Source organism: Pseudorca crassidens, chromosome 4 (assembly GCF_039906515.1).
Source record: "Pseudorca crassidens isolate mPseCra1 chromosome 4, mPseCra1.hap1, whole genome shotgun sequence".
In the NCBI taxonomy this organism is placed as follows: Eukaryota; Metazoa; Chordata; class Mammalia; order Artiodactyla; family Delphinidae; genus Pseudorca; species Pseudorca crassidens.
The window spans coordinates 110,159,023-110,176,201 of record NC_090299.1 but is presented as its reverse complement, the minus strand read 5'-3'; the positions used below and the strand labels follow the sequence as shown (position 1 = coordinate 110,176,201).

Sequence of the window (17,179 nt, the reverse complement as noted above, 5' to 3'; positions counted from 1 at the left end):
GAGCCTCAGCTAAATGGGAAGGGGTGAGCCAGGGACAGCTGGCTCTTGCAGGAGGTCGGGACAGAGGCTGGCAGAGACAACTGCGTGACAGGTGCAGCAGGGAGGGGGTGGGCACATATGGCTGATGGTAAAATAAGCTAGCTGTGTTCAGAGACAACAAGCAGACTGGCTTGGCTGCGAGAAACGGCATGCTCGGTGGAATGGCTTTAAAGTCAGACCCAGGTTGCAACGCCCTCTTCCTCTAGCACTGACTAGCTGTGTGATTTTTGAACAAGTGACTTAGAGTTTCTTAGTCTCAGGTTCCTGATCTGTAAAGACAACACCTATTTCCTGGGATTGTTGAGAGTATGAAATACGTAGCAGGTGCCGAATAACAGTTCCTTCCTCTCGTCCTTCTTGGCTGGTAAAGAGGAATTTTGTTATTGCAGAAAAGCACATACCAGGCACTGTGTCTGGGTGTCTTCCCCACATTACCTCCTTTACTCTACAAAAACCCTTCAGGAGAGGCTCTATTTATCCCCATTTCACATAGGAGGTGATAGAGATTCAGGAAGGTTATGTAACTTGGTCACAGAGCTGGTTTGTAGCAGATGAGGAAGAATTAGAACAAGGTCTGTCGGCAAAAACCCTAATATGAAAAGATACATGCACCCCAGTGTTCATAGCAGCACTGTTTACAACAGTCAAGACATGGACGCAACCTAAATGTCCACCGACAGAGGAATGGCTAAAGAAGATGTGGCACATATACACAATGGACTACTACTCAGCCATAAAAAAGAATGAAATAATGCCATTTGCAGCAACATAGATGGACCTAGAGGTTATCATACTAAGCAAAGTAAGTCAAAGAGAGAAAGATAAGTATCATATGGTATCACTTATATGTGGAATCTAAAAAAATGATGTAAATGAACTTATTTACAAAGCAGAAACAGACCCAGACATATAAAACAAACTTATGGTTATCAAAGGGGGAGGGATAAACTAGGAGTTTGGGATTAACAGATACACACTACTATATATAAAATAGATAAACAACAAGGAACTACTGTATTGCATAGGGAACTATATTCAATATCTTGTTTTAACCTATAACGGAAAAGTATCTGAAAAAGTATATATATATATATATATATATATGTGTATAACAGAATCACTTTGCTATACACCTAGCTATATAGTTGTGCTATATAACACAACATCGTAAATCAACTATAGTTCAATTTAAAAAAAATTTTTTTAAAGGTCTGTCAGACTACAGAGGTCCTGAATGAACCACTCTATCTGGCAGCTTCCCAGGCAACAAGTGATGAGATGGAAAAGGTATCAGTGGAAGGAATCCTCACAAGACAGGTTGAGAGTTAGCAACTAGTAGCCAGAGCTTAGATCTGTGTTCTCATTTGCTTGGTATGTTTCATGGAATTCTGGGTGAAGCTGGTGCCTTGCCATTTTCAACCAGACCCACTTTCCACTTTTGGTTACTCACCTGAGTAATGAAGGAAGCACAAGAACTTCAATCCCTGCCTCACTCTCCCCACCTATAAAATGGAGAGTTTAGACTACATGACCTCCAAAGTCACTCCCAGCTCTACAATGCACGTGGGTAGAATTTACAGGGTTTGGGGCTGGGACACCATGCCACTATCCTCAAAGCCAGCCCCTGGCTGTGATGCCTCTTACCATAGAAATCCTCTCACCCAAGGAGTTGTTTAGTCAGAGAATCCTAGAACACTATATAAATGTTCTTAAGCTTTGTATTTTAATTCAAAATACATAAATGCACATTCATTCAATTTCATTGATGCAGGTGCAGTGCTTTTCTTCAAGACCAGGCCATGTGGCAAGAGAGCAGCAATGAATTATTCATACAATTAGCTACGGCCACAATGCATCATCCCCATTCCAGTTTGAAGTTCCTTAAAATAGAAAGAGAACTTCAAGAGGTTGCAAATAAATCCGAACGCAGAATCTCTCTGGACTTTTGTGCTTTCCCCCCAATCTTTTATAGTTGTTTCTCTCATACTTAATTTGACAGCAAATTTTCAGTGACTCACCTCTACAGAGTCTTTTTTTAAAGTATTCAACATAGTTTCCCTAGAAACAAATGCTATTTCTTTTCATATTCCCATTTCAGCAGTTTAATTAAACTGTAAGTCAGGTTTTGTCATTCTTCTGCTCTAGCTCCTCCAGTGGCTCACCCACCTGATTGAAAGGACAAGCTAAAGTCCATGGAAGGACACGCTGCTCTGTCACTGCCTACCTCTCTGACCTCATCTCCTGCCATCCTCCCCCTGGACCACGTGCTGCAGCCACAGTGACCTCCAAGTACTTCTTCAAATGGCCAAGCAAGCTCCCACTTCAGACTTTACACTCCCTGTGGAATTCTCTTTCCCTGGATATCCAAGGGGCAAGCTCTTATAGTGCCCTTCAGGTCTTTCTTCAAATGTCACCTTACTTTCTCAGGAAGCCCTTCCCTATCCCCTTATTTCAAGAGGCCACCCTTGTCCCCTATTCAGCCTTTTCTATCTCCCCACACCCATAGGGTTTTCCTCCTTAGCACTAATCTGACATTCTAAATATTTTATTCATTAGAATTCGAGCTTCATGAAGGCAAGGATTTTGCCTGTTTGTTCACTGATGCATTCCCAGTGCCTAGAAAAGCAGGTCCAGAGTTGTCACTCAGTAAATATTTGTTCAATAATAATCTTTATTATTGTAGTAAATGTATTGTCTTTCTGCCTGAGTTGCATAACCACAATCACAAGTACATCAGGCTAGAGGAGGTGTAGGAACAAACATAGCAGAGTCTTGGTAAGCAAAGAAGGCAACTAGAGGGGTCAGGAGTGTGCTAGTGCCCCCACTCCTTTAACTTGATCAAACCAAACTGACCTCTTCCCGTACTTGCTGCTTTCGTATTCAAATGTACAATACCATGCTGCCACGTCAAACATAGAAGGTAGTCTAGCCACTTTCTTCAGATTCAGGAGAACAACAGAAAGAAGACAGGTTGTTTTGTTCTGGTCCACCCCTTAACGGTCAATTACCTTTAGCAAACCTCTCTCTCTCGCATTCTTGGTTCTTCATTAAAAAGGGGGAGAGTATAAAATAATACATGACCTGCCTATTTCACTGATCTGCTGCATGTATCAGGTAGATCGATAGCCATGAAAAGATATTGAAAAGTTACAAAAGACTCTATACAATAAGCAATTTTCTTTGTATTAAAACGGACAACTAACTTGTCTATAATATCTACTACAGCTCCCCAAAACTGATGATGTATTTTATAGCACCTTGATTTTAAAATGATTCCTAAAATGTATTAAAGAATAAACAGAAGGAAGAGTAGGCTTTTAAGGGCATGGAATGGGAAAGAGTGGAAAATGGCTTTCACCTGATTCTTTAACAGAAAAAATATAAGGAAGGAAAAAACACATCAATCTCCAGAGCAGTAACTGTATTACATAAAGTTCAGATTCAAGAATATTACTGTGAACATCTACAATTATCTAGACTCTCAGATCTTTCAAATATTTCTCATCTATTTCAATACCACAAGGACAATCCAAGTTGACATATTGGTATCACACATGTCAATAGCGGGTTGGGATGTAAATGAGCAAACCCTTTCCAACCATCTGAGTTTTGTTTTTATTACAGCCTTTATTAAACTAAAATAAAAAAGGGGTGAAAAATGACTTGTCACACCACTTATTAGAGTTGATGGAGTGTAGACGGTCTTTTCGATTGGCTTTTAACACACTGTTATGCACCATAGTACATTATTAATGAAAAGAAATGCAGGAATCTTGCATCAGCTTTTCCCCCACGTGATCCCGACATTAAATTCAAAATCAATTCTCCTCTACGTGGCAAAGGATCAGAGATAAAATGTTAACTTGTTTGTTACCAAAACTTAAAAGTATAGTTCAAAGCAACAGTCAGGATCCTCCATATTGTATTCAATAACTGTATATTTTTTTGGAGGAGGGGTTCAAAGGAAGAAGCAAACAAGTTGTTTGGAAGATAAACAAATTGTGCCCTAGTTCATACCTGACAAAAGAATGGGATCTAATTTTCTCTCGGATTGAAAGAACTCACAAGACAGCCATGGAATGCAAATTGGTGTTGGGTGTTTGAACTTCTCTTCCAATACCTGAGTATCCAAATGGAACTAATTCACTCTGGAAAAGGTATTAAGTAATTGAGCATGATTGTGCCAGAATGAGGGATAATCCTCAAACTGAAAAGGAAAATAAATACATTTTACAATGACAGGGTCACCTCACTCACTCAGTAACCTCAATCAAGCATTTTGCATGCAAAATAAATAAACCAAATATATGAAGAATGACCTACCGCCAACAAGGAACCCTGATAGACACAAGCACCTGTGGGGAAAAAACAAAACAAGAATTAAAAGGGATGCATAATAGACCAATAGGCACTGCCCTGGCCAAAGTACACTAAAACTGCATCTACATGCATCATAATCAGTAAACTGTGCTTTTGCCAAAGCTTGAGGATTCTGCCCCTGGGGAAATAATCCCATACACCAAAACAACATTTCTTGGACATGCATGAGGGAAAGCATTATTAAAACTCATTATTTGAATTTTAAAATAAATGTATGTATAACGACATGCTATAAATACACTGGTGTATTTTCCTATATGACAAATCAGCAAAGCCTTCCTAATCCAGTCCCAATTTACTTATCCAGACTTCTCTGCCACTCTTTGCTTACACAAATTCTCCAGTCCAACCCAAGAGGCCGACTTAGCATCCCATGGTAATGCTTTCATATGCCAATGCTTTCATTTTTGTTTCCTGCAGGAGATGCATTTGGTCTAATCAATTTCCTTGAACTTGATCCCATCTCCTTCACCGAGCTTTCCAGCCCACAAAATTATGCTTTTTCTAAACCAATTTTTGAACAGCACAGCAGGTGTTGATTTAACCTATAAACATGTAGGCAGCGTGCTAACAGATACTAGCTCAGAAACAGGCTGCAAAGCAGATTGAAATAGCATACACACACCAAGACAGAGCACACCTTGACAATGTGCCACACTTAATGTCCAAAGAGGGAAGGACACATTTTACTACAGTGCTTGGATGCCAACAGATCATTCGTGAAGTCTCAGTACTATTAACTTCTCAGGAAAGGACTGGTCTACCTTATCTGCTAATAATGGAATTAAGAACAGTATTCAAAGAAAAGGAGACGGTTATTTACACTTGGGGTTTGAATCAAAGATCTCCATGGGCAAATTTATTGAAATGACTTTTTGTGCCCTTGAAATTCAAATAAGAATAACTTGAGATAAAATGTTGGGGGAAAATTCTTCCTGACTTAGTTTTAAGAAATTCTGTTCCAAAGACAGTATTTCAGTCTATGGTATATCATAAGAAAGGAGATATATATAGATATAGATATATATAAACACATATATGGATATAGATATATATAAAATAATCATATGACATGTGGATATGGATATATATAAAATAATCGTGGGCTTCCCTGGTGGCGCAGTGGTTGAGAGTCCGCCTGCTGATGCAGGGGACACGGGTTCGTGCTTCGGTCCGGGAAGATCCCACATGCCGCGGAGCGGCTGGGCCCGTGAGCCATGGCCGCTGAGCCTGCGCCTCCGGAGCCTGTGCTCCGCAACGGGAGAGGCCACAACAATGAGAGGCCCGCGTACCGCAGAAAAATAAATAATAAAAAAATAATCGTATATAAGTACATAAATATATATCAACACAATGCAATTCCTAAATTATGTAAATGGACTTATTTAATTACTTCTCACATTTAAAAGTTAAACATAAAGATCACTTAGGTACAATTTAACAAAATTTAACCTTTAGAATAAACAAACAAAATTTAACCTTTAGATAAAACCATCCTCAAGTAATTTTATTACCCTCCTCCATAGCACTACCCTCCAAAGGCCAGTAACTTTCAAGGCTCCAAAAGGAATCAGGTATCTTAAGATGTATCCAAGTACTCATATCAAAACCCATTTCTGGAAATGCAGACAGATGTTATAAAATCACAGTAACATGAAAACATAAAGCAGCATTGAGTGTGGCATCACAAACACTTGGTTAAGCCAGACATCTGTTAGAAACTCAAATCAAAACTATGTGCAACTGCTGATAAATTCTATCATTAGAAAAGGGAAATAACTCAATTTGGGTTGCTCTAGGATGTACAATTCTAAAAGAAATAAGCCTTGGCCTCTGAGGGCTTTCCTAGAACACAACATCTCTACCCGAAAGGCAGCTGCAGAAATGAGTCTCCATTAACACAGCTTCCAAAACCTCGTTGCTTCCCTGTAGAAAAAAAGAAAGCATTCTACTGTGATGCCCAGTCCCATCAAACATTCATCACCACCCAATGCCAGATGCAATCCTCCAAAGCAAGCATATTTCTCCCACACTGGCACCAGCTTCACACCCACCAGCAGACTAAGTTGGGAGGTTTGTTGGCATTGGGTGCTAGGTGCAGCTCCTGGTTCTGCCTTTTCACTAATCGATCAACTCATATACTTTGGAAAACAAAGTTACTCTCTCTGCTCGTCACTTTTTTTCTTAAGGAGCACTGGAATGATTGCAACTCTACCTGAAGTTTCGATTTGGGCTTTATTTGAACTTGAAACTCCAGCTTAAGGGGAATTCTAACTGATGATGAAGATCTAGAAGGAGAAACAGGCCTTCTTCAAGGGAAAACAGGAAAAATAAGAGACTTTGCCAGTTTCAGGGCATGGAATACAGCTGAGAAGGCAGGTAATTTAAGTTCTGACACCTGTGAGAAAGTGCATAAAGTTGTGCAGGGTGAAGGGATCACATAGTGCCATGAAGGAAGCTGAGATCTTGAGACCTTCCTCCTGTGGGTGGCGCCTTTCTTGCAGGTCACATAGGCAAAATGTCACTCCATATTCATTTAAATAAATGTCATTTCATATTCATTTTTAGGCCCTTTGGCACATTAGAATGTACTCTATTATGAGACACGTGTATAAAATCTGAAGTTTTCAGAGGAAATGTGAGATATAATTTGCACCAGTACTCACATCCTGAAACTATTCACTATGGAAACCCTACCTGATAACATGAGGAAATTAGAGAGGTTAAATCGAAGTCACAAAATGTCAGACCCATTTGTTCAAAGAAATAGTGGCACATGACCATAACATATGAAGAAGTTTGGACAGCATGGTATCACAAAAATACGACTCATTAGGAACAAGCAGCCACAAGTTGGTAGTTAAATGTTCAGGCTTTATTTTGTGCTATAATTCAGCATATGGCTTGTACACTGTGGAATAGTTAAAATAGAATCCTTTTCTGGACTGACAGGACAGCTCCTGTCCTGATTATTGTCAACCAGGAGTCAGATCAATTAATAGAGTAGTTAAAACAAAAATGGGCCAACTGTTTTTGAACTAGTGTAAGATTTAGCACACAACTCCAACTATGCCATGTTGGTAGTCCCCTCTCCTCTCCTGAGGCAAGTGGTGGACAGTATTTTATGACTACTCATATCTGAGTAAAACTGAGTAATATTACCACTCAAGTCCACAACAGCGAATACAGATGACCATGCTCTCACTAAAGGATTTATTTGCAGAGGGTAACACCCAGGATCCAATCCCCAGAGGAGAACAGAAATGCAATATGATGGAAATAAGAGCCTATGACAATACAACACCCTTTATTTCCACTAGCTGGTAGTTGCAAAAGCCAAAAGATGCAGAGTTGCAATTATTCAATATTGGGAAACCCACCAAGGACCAACGTTTACATGTCCCTACTGCTACCTTACCTATATTAATGATTTCCAGGTATGCAAACTCCCTGAGGGAAGGCATATTTTTTTTTGATGTCTGTATGCCCCTACCAGACATAACCTAATAACCTGATATATAAGCTATCAATAAAGATTTGTGGAATGAAAGAATGAAGAGATAGGCTATTTTTTCCCATCCAATGTCTTTCCTTCCGTAACATTGAGTTTTAAGCACTGAATCCTACACAGAAGGAACACTTCTACCAAGAGTGGAACCAAATATGCTGATCCACCCATAAATAAAACACTCTGTCTATCAAATGATCCTTTTCAGTATATTCTGCTAATGGCATTTAAAGGAAAAAGACTGGAAGATTGTAAGCTTGGCTAAAGTCACATGGGGAGTGACGGACATAGACTGGAACTCAGTTCTCTTAACCAATTCAAGACTCTTTATCCACAGCCAACATGTTCTATCTAGTGTAACTTCACAGGATTTCCACGGGTCGACACAACTCAAGATGTACTTCTCCAGAAACACATCTGATTCAGAAAGCAGCCACATTTGCTAGAAGTTTCTCTGTGACTTGTTGATTTTATTAAGTTCTCAAATCACAGTAGTTTGTCAGCTTGGCGATATAAGAAAATGTAAAATAACACTGCCAATAACCTGCTTGTAAACCTTCATTTTTCTTTTAATAATTAAAATAAATTTCAGAACTAGAAAGATGCAACTGACCAAAAAGAAGGCAGCAAATACTGATCGGTTTTTTTTTTTTTTCTATGCTGGATGATTGGCAGAAGTATTTTAGAGCTATCACCTAGCCAACTTCTGCATTTGGTGAATAACAGACCACAGCCCAAAGAAGTTAGGTGGTTCATTCAAGGTCACACAGCAACAGTAAAGCTTAATTTGAAACGTGATTTGGCAACACTCATTCACCTGACCAAAATTTTTTAGCACCTATTGTGTACCAGGAGCTGAGTTGGAAGGATAATAACCAGGGGCCATCCTAAGCCCTCTGCGAGCACACAGTTAGGTGAGGAAGATTGTATATTTATCAACTAAAATTATAGAATTATTAACTGGTGCACCAGAAACATACATGACATGCTCTCTGAGCATTGAGAAGAAAACAACAAATTCTGCCATGGCCCGGACAGCAACAGTATCACAGAGTAGGTTGCATCAAGAGACCCACACGTGTGAATGCTTCTTTTCCACTTTTAAAAATCACTTCCAAGGCTAATAATAAAAACTTGAGGAAATCTCTAATATCCTTAAGCTCTCCATTCTTGACCTCAATGCTCGTATTTTTAAGAGAAAAAGAAAACCCTGACGGAACCAAATCAAAGGACTCATCAGATGACAGCTGAGTTTTTGGCCGTAGGACTGTTATTATTTAATTAATTTAATGAGATAAAGTATGTAAAGTGTTTAGCATAGTGCGAGGCAAATAGTACAGTGTTCAGTAAATGTCCATATTCATTCATTCATTCATTCATTATTAGGTAAGTATCATTATGACTTGGACGGAAACTCTCAGATATCTAAGAATCCAAGTTGTGGGATGATTCTAGAATGTTCTGAAGGTGGGATGAAAGAGTAAGAAGCAAAGTTTCCAAAGAATCTTTGGAGGAATAGCGCCCCTCGCGCCCTACACTCCTCCCCCATCAGAAGACTTTGGACGTTTTTAAACTTTGCCCTTTTTGTCAACCACTCTTCCAAAGAGCGAACCCTGCAGGCCCTTAGTAATAATGGCTTTTGTAATTTCAAGAGATTTGATTCTGAAAAGCAAATCTCTTACATCATTCCAACTGCCCCCTGGTGAGCTATCGGGGACGGATAGCACGTTTTCCGCGTTGGTGGAACATGATTCTAAATAGGAAACTGCCACCACCAAGTGCAAACGTAATTTTTCTGTCTCAAGTTCACATTGGGGTGGCCTAGGTTGACTCTCCCATGTGCTTTACTACAATTAAGCCCTATACGTTTTATTGTCTTTTAAGTTTGCACACACACGCACACATACAAAAGACACGGTTCTACAGGTTATGTCCTGGTTGAAAAAGGCTGCACAGGCCCCAGACCTGCACTTCCCGGGGATGATACACACTTGACATAATTCCCGGGAGGGTGCGGGCTGGCGGTCGCTCCACCCACGGGAAAGTCCCCACTGCCGTGCGTTTCCAAAGCCACCGTCACTTTCTCCCGGGAAGCTAGCTAGGAAAAGGCCGTTGCTCAGGTGGCTGCAGGTGGATCCGAGCAGGGCTGTGTCCTCTTCGGGGGCTGCCGCTGCCCCCAGTCCCACGCCCGGGTCCGCACCCGAGCGGAGAAGGCGCCCCGCCCAGCGCCCGCGACGGCCGCGGCTGCGGGATTTGCCGCGGGGCAAGTGAACTCTTCTTCCCGCAGCTGGATGAATAATGAACGGAGCCGGGAGGGGAAGCCGAGAGCCCTGCGCGGTAGATTAAGCCGCCTTCCTCAGCCCGCCGCCTCCCTTCCCCCTCCCTAAGCACCCGCTAGGCGACTTTCCTCGCGACTCTAGGCAGGTGGGAGCTCACGCCGCCTCGCGTCCCCGGGCCCGCCATCCTAGGACCCCCAAACTCTTGATTTCCTTATCGATTAATTTATTTGCCTGAGGTCACATTGCTTTTGCTATCATGGCGACAACTCCCACAATCTCCTTTTTTCTCACCCCCAGCTCCAGGGTTTTACACGTAGGTTGGAGCCTCGGAGGAAAACTGGGAGGCAGGGGGCGAAGTCAGAGAACGGAGCTAAACTCTTATTAACCACTTCTTTTCTGGGGAAGAGGCAGGCTCGTGCCTCTCTGTACTGGGGAGGTTTCTTGCAGTGCGATTGAATTGTCTACTTCCAGAACAAGCTCTAACCACCTTATAAAATCTTAATTGGACTTTACGGGTAGACTCATTGGGGGAAGGAGGGAGGGCGAGAAGGGGGTTTTAAGGTGCCGAATTTTATTTTTCATAGGAGCATAAGTATTTTTACACAGGTAATTGCAATTGTTCACTCCTCACCTACGCTCCATGTAGATGCTTTCCATTCGGGGGCACCGGGGAAGTGGGAAGAAAGAGAATCCAATTTCAGAGATGGTACCTCGGTCGGCCACCCACCCACCCACCCAAATGCACTCAGGGCAGAGAGGGAGAAGGGAGTGGGGCTTGTGATCTGCATACAAAACAATCAGGAGTTGGAATCTTCTCACAAAAAGCCCCCTCTAGTTCCACGGCCACCCACCCACACCCAAAAAACTTCCATCTGACCCACAATGCCATACACCCGCTGAGCTTTTTAAAAATTACGATCTCACTCACACACACACACACACACACACACACACACACACACACGGCACCGCTCTCTCACCTTCAGAATGATGAGGCAATACTGCAAATTCCGCCAATGCCAGGGCCACCCCGAGCCACACTTTGAAGACACTCATTGCCGCCTCTGCACCCAAGCTGGGCAAGCCCAGCCTTCAGCATCCAAGAACCAGTTCTCAGCCAAAACGCAGCCTTCGGCGCCCCAGGCTGGGCGCCCCGAGAGCGGGGTGCGACGGGCGGCGGGCAGCGGGCGGTCACCTCCGGGGAAATGAGGCGATGGACGGGCGAGAGCGACACTCTCGTGGCGGGGGGGAGGGGGAGGGATTCAATTCACTCACTGCCGGGCGGAGAGCGCGCGTAGCTCTCCAGCAGAGCAGGGCGCCAACGTCGGCTGAGCTCGGGAGAATAAAAGAGGAGGCAGGGCGCAGTGGCCCGCGGCTAAGGCTCGCCGGAAAGTTGCCCGTCACCAGCCGACTGGATCTCCCCGCATTTCCCGCAGGCCGGACCCGCCCGCTCTCGGGTCCCCAACCGTGGAGATCCCGGCGCAGGTTCTTCGGCAGCAGCTTTCTAAAGTTCGCTTGACACTCGCAGCGTCGGCCGAGGGGGTCGCCAGGAGCCCCAAAAGACCCACCCACTCCTCCTTCTGGCCTGGGCCAGCCGGCTCGGCGGACCTCAGCCACCCGGGGCGGCTCGCGGGAAACTTCGTGCTGCGCTGCGGGCGGCTCGTGGGACTCGCCGGCGCCGCAGCCGCACGCCGCCGCCGCGGGCTGCGCTCCCTGCCGCAGACTCCGCGAAAGCTTCTGAGGAAAGCCGGGGGCGGCAGCGCCGGGGACCCCGCCGCTACTTTCCCGCCCCTGCCGCTGGCCCGGGCGAGGAGCGCTGCGGGGCGCGGCCACCTCCGCCCCGTGCACCCCGAGCCGGTCTGCTGGGTCGAGGTATGATTACGGGAGCGGAGGAGGAGCCATGGTTTTAAATGCAGCGAGGAAAATGCTAGAGAGCCTGGAAAGGACTTCCGAACTAAAGCCACTCGACCGGAGAGCCCGGAAACGCACAAAATAAGGCCCCCCTCTGGAACCCCGCGTTTAAAGGACACACGCTCCGCCTTCCTCCGCCTCCCCCCCACCCACCCACCCTTCCTCTCTCCTTTGCTCCGGGTGAAAATGGACCCAGAGACTCGGAGCTTTTGCAAAAGATTCCAGAGAGTCACGTGGAAAGGGGAGAAGCGAGGAGGGGGGAGTGAGGGGAGGCCGAGAGAGCAACCTGATCCCCTTATTCTTTCTGCTGGAGTTCAGATTGCCTTTGTCTGGGGCGGCATCAAAAGTGGTCACAACCAGGGAGGGCTGGAGGGGAAGATGGCGTGGTCCTGGCTCCTGCACAGCCTAGGGACCCGCGAACCGGATCCACAGCCCTCACTTGGGAGGGGGTATGCCCACATTCAAGGACCCCAGCGCTACTCCCCACACACACACCCTGCCACTCCGGCTGCACTAAGAGAGTGAGGCAGATCTGATCCATCTTCCTTGCTCTGAGACCATCAGGTCGTCGCATCGTGAGTTTATCAGCAGCCTGGGAGGATATCGGTGTGTGTGTCCTAGGCGAGGCCTCCCACCGCGAATGCACCTTTCCCTCTCCCTGAGAGAGGCTGTCAGTGGAACACTACGCAGCCTCTGAGCGGTGGCTCCAGCTGCGCCCCCAAATGCCAAAGACTGGGAAGTAAATGGCAGGGCAGGGCACACTGGGGCATGCCCTTGAAGAGTGGAGGTCTTGATTCCTGCTCAGGACTGAGTGCCGGCAGCTATATTTTTATAGGACCAAATAAAAATAGCTGGTCTAGGGTTAATTATTTTATGAGAATAGTTGCATCAGAAAGATGCTGCCTGGATTATGAGTGGCCCAGAGAAGAGACGTCCTGGGTCTCTCAGTTGACCTCAGATGGGCTAGCCTGTCAAAGGGGAGTTTGTCCAAGCATTGAACTCCGAGCTGTGAAACAGCAGGGGCCCAATTTATTTCCAGTCCCATCACCACAATCCAGCGGACGTTCTGCTCCGCACTAGCACGAGTTGGAACGATTCACTTTTCAGAATAACTCGATAAATTGTAACCGGCAGATCCTGTAACTATTACAATTAGCCCAAGCAAAAGGAAACGTCTGACAACCTAGCGCTGATCTTTAAGTATTCATAAGACCCAGGGGTTGTGCAAGTCTCTCCTGGGCTGTGGCGGTCTCAGGGACAGAGATTGTCACCTTTGTAGCTGAAGCACATAGTAGGTGCTCATTAAACGTTTGTTGAAAGAATGGACTGAGCAAAAGAGTAAGTCCCTGAGAGGAGGCCAGGTATAAAAAGAAGAGGTGAGATAAAAAGGAAACAGGATTTCCAAAGACGCTTTGCTTTTTGCTTCAGATAAGGAGGTATTCTAAAATACACCACTTCTGCCCCTGCCTCAATTTAAACAGTGAAATACTTGGAACAACCTATAATACAGAATGTGTTGAGTGAATTATGATTCCTCCATAAACTTCAATATTATACAGAGATTAAAAATATCCTAAATGTATATTTATTGACATGGAAAGATGTTTTTAAAATATTATTGGGTGAAAAATGTAGCTCATAAGAAAATAATATAATGTTCCAATGGTTTTGCCTGTACACATGTACATTTATGCATTTATACACACATATTCATACACACGTATCTCAAAGAATATACACCAAAATACTATCTCTGAGAATTCAAGTGAGTTTTAATTTCTCTTTTTAGCTAAACTGTGTTTTCTCATTCTTTTATATGGAACACATGTTTAAGTGCACGATGCAAAATTATATTGGAGAAATTTTCAAATAACAGAATTAGCTAATTTAAACTGGCTTAAACTACGTGTATGGCATTTACTGTCTGTCATAACTAGAAACTAAGACTGTCCTTAGAAGACCTTCAGATTGGGTCCAATTTACTACTTTAATGATGTCATAAAGGACCTGAATTATTTCTTTTTCTCTGCTCTGCCTTTGTGATAGACATTACTAGTGTTCACCATCATTTCCTGGATACATGGAATATCACATTATTTTCCCAGCCCACTCACAGTTAGGCGGGGCCATGAACTAGGTCTAGACCTGCACTGTCCAATACAGCAGCCACCATCCACATGTGGTTATTGATCTCTTGAAAGGTGGCTAGTCCAAATTGAGATGTGCTGAAAGTATAAAGTATATATCAGATGTCAAAGTCTTAGTACACACAAAAAAGAATGTAAAATATCTCATTTTTTATATTAACTCTATGTTAAAATGATAATAGCTTGAATATATTCTTTTAAATAAAATATATTATTAAAACTAACTTTTCCTGTTTCTTTTTACTTTTTAAAATGTAGCTTCTAGAAAGTCAGGTTTACATATGTCCGCTAATCTATAAGATGAGATATGAGAATGAGATCTAATCTACAAGGATGGTTGAGAAAAAAAAAAAAAACATGTAATATCAAGCACTGGCAAGGATGTAGAAGAACTGGTACTCTCACACGTATTTCTGGTGTTAAATGCAAAGTTATGCAGACACTTTGGAAAACAGTTTGGAAGTTTCTTATAAAGTTAAACATGAAGTTACCATATGACCTAGCCATCCTACTCCTCTAAGTATTTACCCAAGGGAAATGAAAACCTGCGTTCACACAAAAACCTGTCCGTGAATATTTTTATTGGCTTTATTAGCCACCAAAAATTGGAAACAATCCAAATGTCCCTCAACTGAGAAATGGAGAAACAAACAGAGGTACATCCATACAACAGAATACTATTCAACGACAAAAAGGGACAAACTACGGATACAGACCACAGCATAGAGGAATCTCAACTGCATTATGCTAAGTGAAAGAATCCAGACTCAAAAAGCGCATATACTCTGATTGCATTTACGTGACATCCTGGAGAAGCAAAACCATACTGTCAGAAAACAGAGCAATGGTTGCCAGGAGCTGAGGGTAGAAGGAGAGTTTGACTACAAAGGGCATAGAGTAATTCTGGGGAGAGATGAAAATGTTCTAAAACTTGCTTGCAATGGTAAGTACATGACTGTATGTGTTTGTCCAAACTTACAGAACTATACACTTTGAAAGGGTAAATTTGCTGTATGTGTATTATATGCTAATTTAAAACAAAACAGACAGCAAGCAAAGAAATCTTAGCAAACAAACATTACTTTCAAATTTGGTAATAACAATAAACTTAGTCAAAATAATTATACATGTGGCTCATATTATGTTTCTATTGGACAGCACTGTTTTAGACAGTGGGCTCTGTCATTTTCAGGCCAAAGCAATTATAGCAATGCTCCCTTCCCTGCCTCAGTGAAGTCTGAAACCTATGATGGCAGCATCATTAGATGGTGGAGCCTCTGTAAGCCCAAGTCTCTGAATGACTCTTTGGAACAAAGGCCCTGCCAACACTCACTGGACACCTAGTGTGAGAAATAAACTTTATTTTGTTAAGCAATGAAGATTAGGGGGTTGCTTGTTACTGCAGCATAACCTAGCCTGTCCTGATGAATGCTGTCTTCCATTGTATCAACTTCACCTCCCACTTCGATCCTGCTTTTAGGTACAAAATAACTACCCACAATTCTCCAAGCTACATGCTTTTTAGTTTAATCTATAGATATTTGATCCAGAACTATCTAAAGAAGCAAGGAATATACTTTCTTTCCCCAGCAGACATTTCCTTGTGTTTCATTGGTTCACATTCACTCCCATGCTCATCTCTATTTCTCTAATAGTGAATGAGAAGCAGGAAGCAAAGTTAATGATCTCATAACTTGATCCATGGAAAACTAAGTAGCTTTTAGTGTCTTTATTTTTTAAAGTTTTCCAGTGATGATATAATCAGAGCTGCAACTTTTACTGTCACTGTGGTTCTGATATGTTTGCTCATACTAATCCATTAGCATTTAATTTTGTTGCTTTTATCTCTTATCCTATAAGCACATAAGTAACAGCTGAACTGCAACGAGTCTGGCCTCAGTGCCCCTGGAATGATTCAATCTTAAAATGATTGCGGATTTCAAAAAGACTGGGAGAAACTGGCCATGGGTTCTCAGGGTTGTGCCCTGGCAGACAGGCAGTCCTGAACCTGCTGTCATTTTTAGGAGGTTACAGAGTTGAGAAATATTTCCCCTGTGGGCACAAGACAAAAAGAAGGTGGAAAAAAGCAAGACAGTGAAGAGCCATGACCCTGCGTCCCTTCACATCTTGTTTAGAACCAAAAAGTGTGCAGAATTTGAAAGTGCCTCCAAGATGGGAGAAATGTTGGTATCTCCTTGAGTTGGCTCTTTCTTATGAACCTTAGCATCCTTCTTTAGCATCCACCGTTACGTTTCTTCCCACCAAAACATATAGGCATGAATCTGAACCAGTGATGCATCAAACATGGCATTGGTATAGAAAATTTAACTTACAATGAAGTAAAGCCAAGGCTTTTAATATAATGCAAAGATACGCAACTGTCAAGTTACATATGATGTTGTAGTCAGAGAGACTTGTTACAAGGAAGAAAGCCCACTCAACTAAGTAAAGGGAAAGAACTGCTGTAAAAATGCAGTTAATTTCATAGATATGCAAGGACAAAACAAAGTTTATGCATATACGTACCTATATGATCTAGCATAGAAAAAATACCATAGAAAATGTGTTCCCCCCTCATAGAAAAAATACCAAAAGAAGTTTTCTACTCTGATTTTCTAAAATTTATTTGAAAGGAAAGAGGGTAATTGTTTCATTTACTGTATGTATAAATATACTTAATTCACTAACTATATTTATAAATCCTCTTATAGTCTGAATATATTAAAAGACTGAAAGCTTTGAATTGAACTGGAAAGTTGTTTATATGATGCCACTTTACATACACCACCAAGAGTAACCTCAGTTTTTTTCATTTTCAATATAAATGTGGGGATTCCATTGGTGGCGACCTATATCAGTTAAAAATAAAATAACACTCTGATGAATAGTCACATTAATTAGTGTTATTCATGGCA

General features: G+C 42.6%; 1 protein-coding gene across 2 annotated transcripts in view; it reads right to left on the bottom strand.

The window, feature by feature from the left end:
* The window catches only part of FRAS1 (Fraser extracellular matrix complex subunit 1), a 464,864-nt gene extending 452,656 nt beyond the window's left edge, over window positions 1-12,208 (bottom strand). Inside the window, exons 1-2 of one of the 2 annotated variants that reach the window (XM_067736345.1) lie at window positions 11,187-12,208; window positions 4,363-4,394 (exon numbers count right to left, since the gene is read on the bottom strand). In XM_067736345.1, coding sequence (XP_067592446.1) covers window positions 4,363-4,394; window positions 11,187-11,262 — 108 coding nt within the window. In that variant the 5' untranslated portion in view covers window positions 11,263-12,208. The remainder of the gene's footprint in view (window positions 1-4,362; window positions 4,395-11,186) is intronic. The other variant, XM_067736344.1, reaches the window with a different exon arrangement.
* Window positions 12,209-17,179: the final 4,971 nt, after the last annotated feature.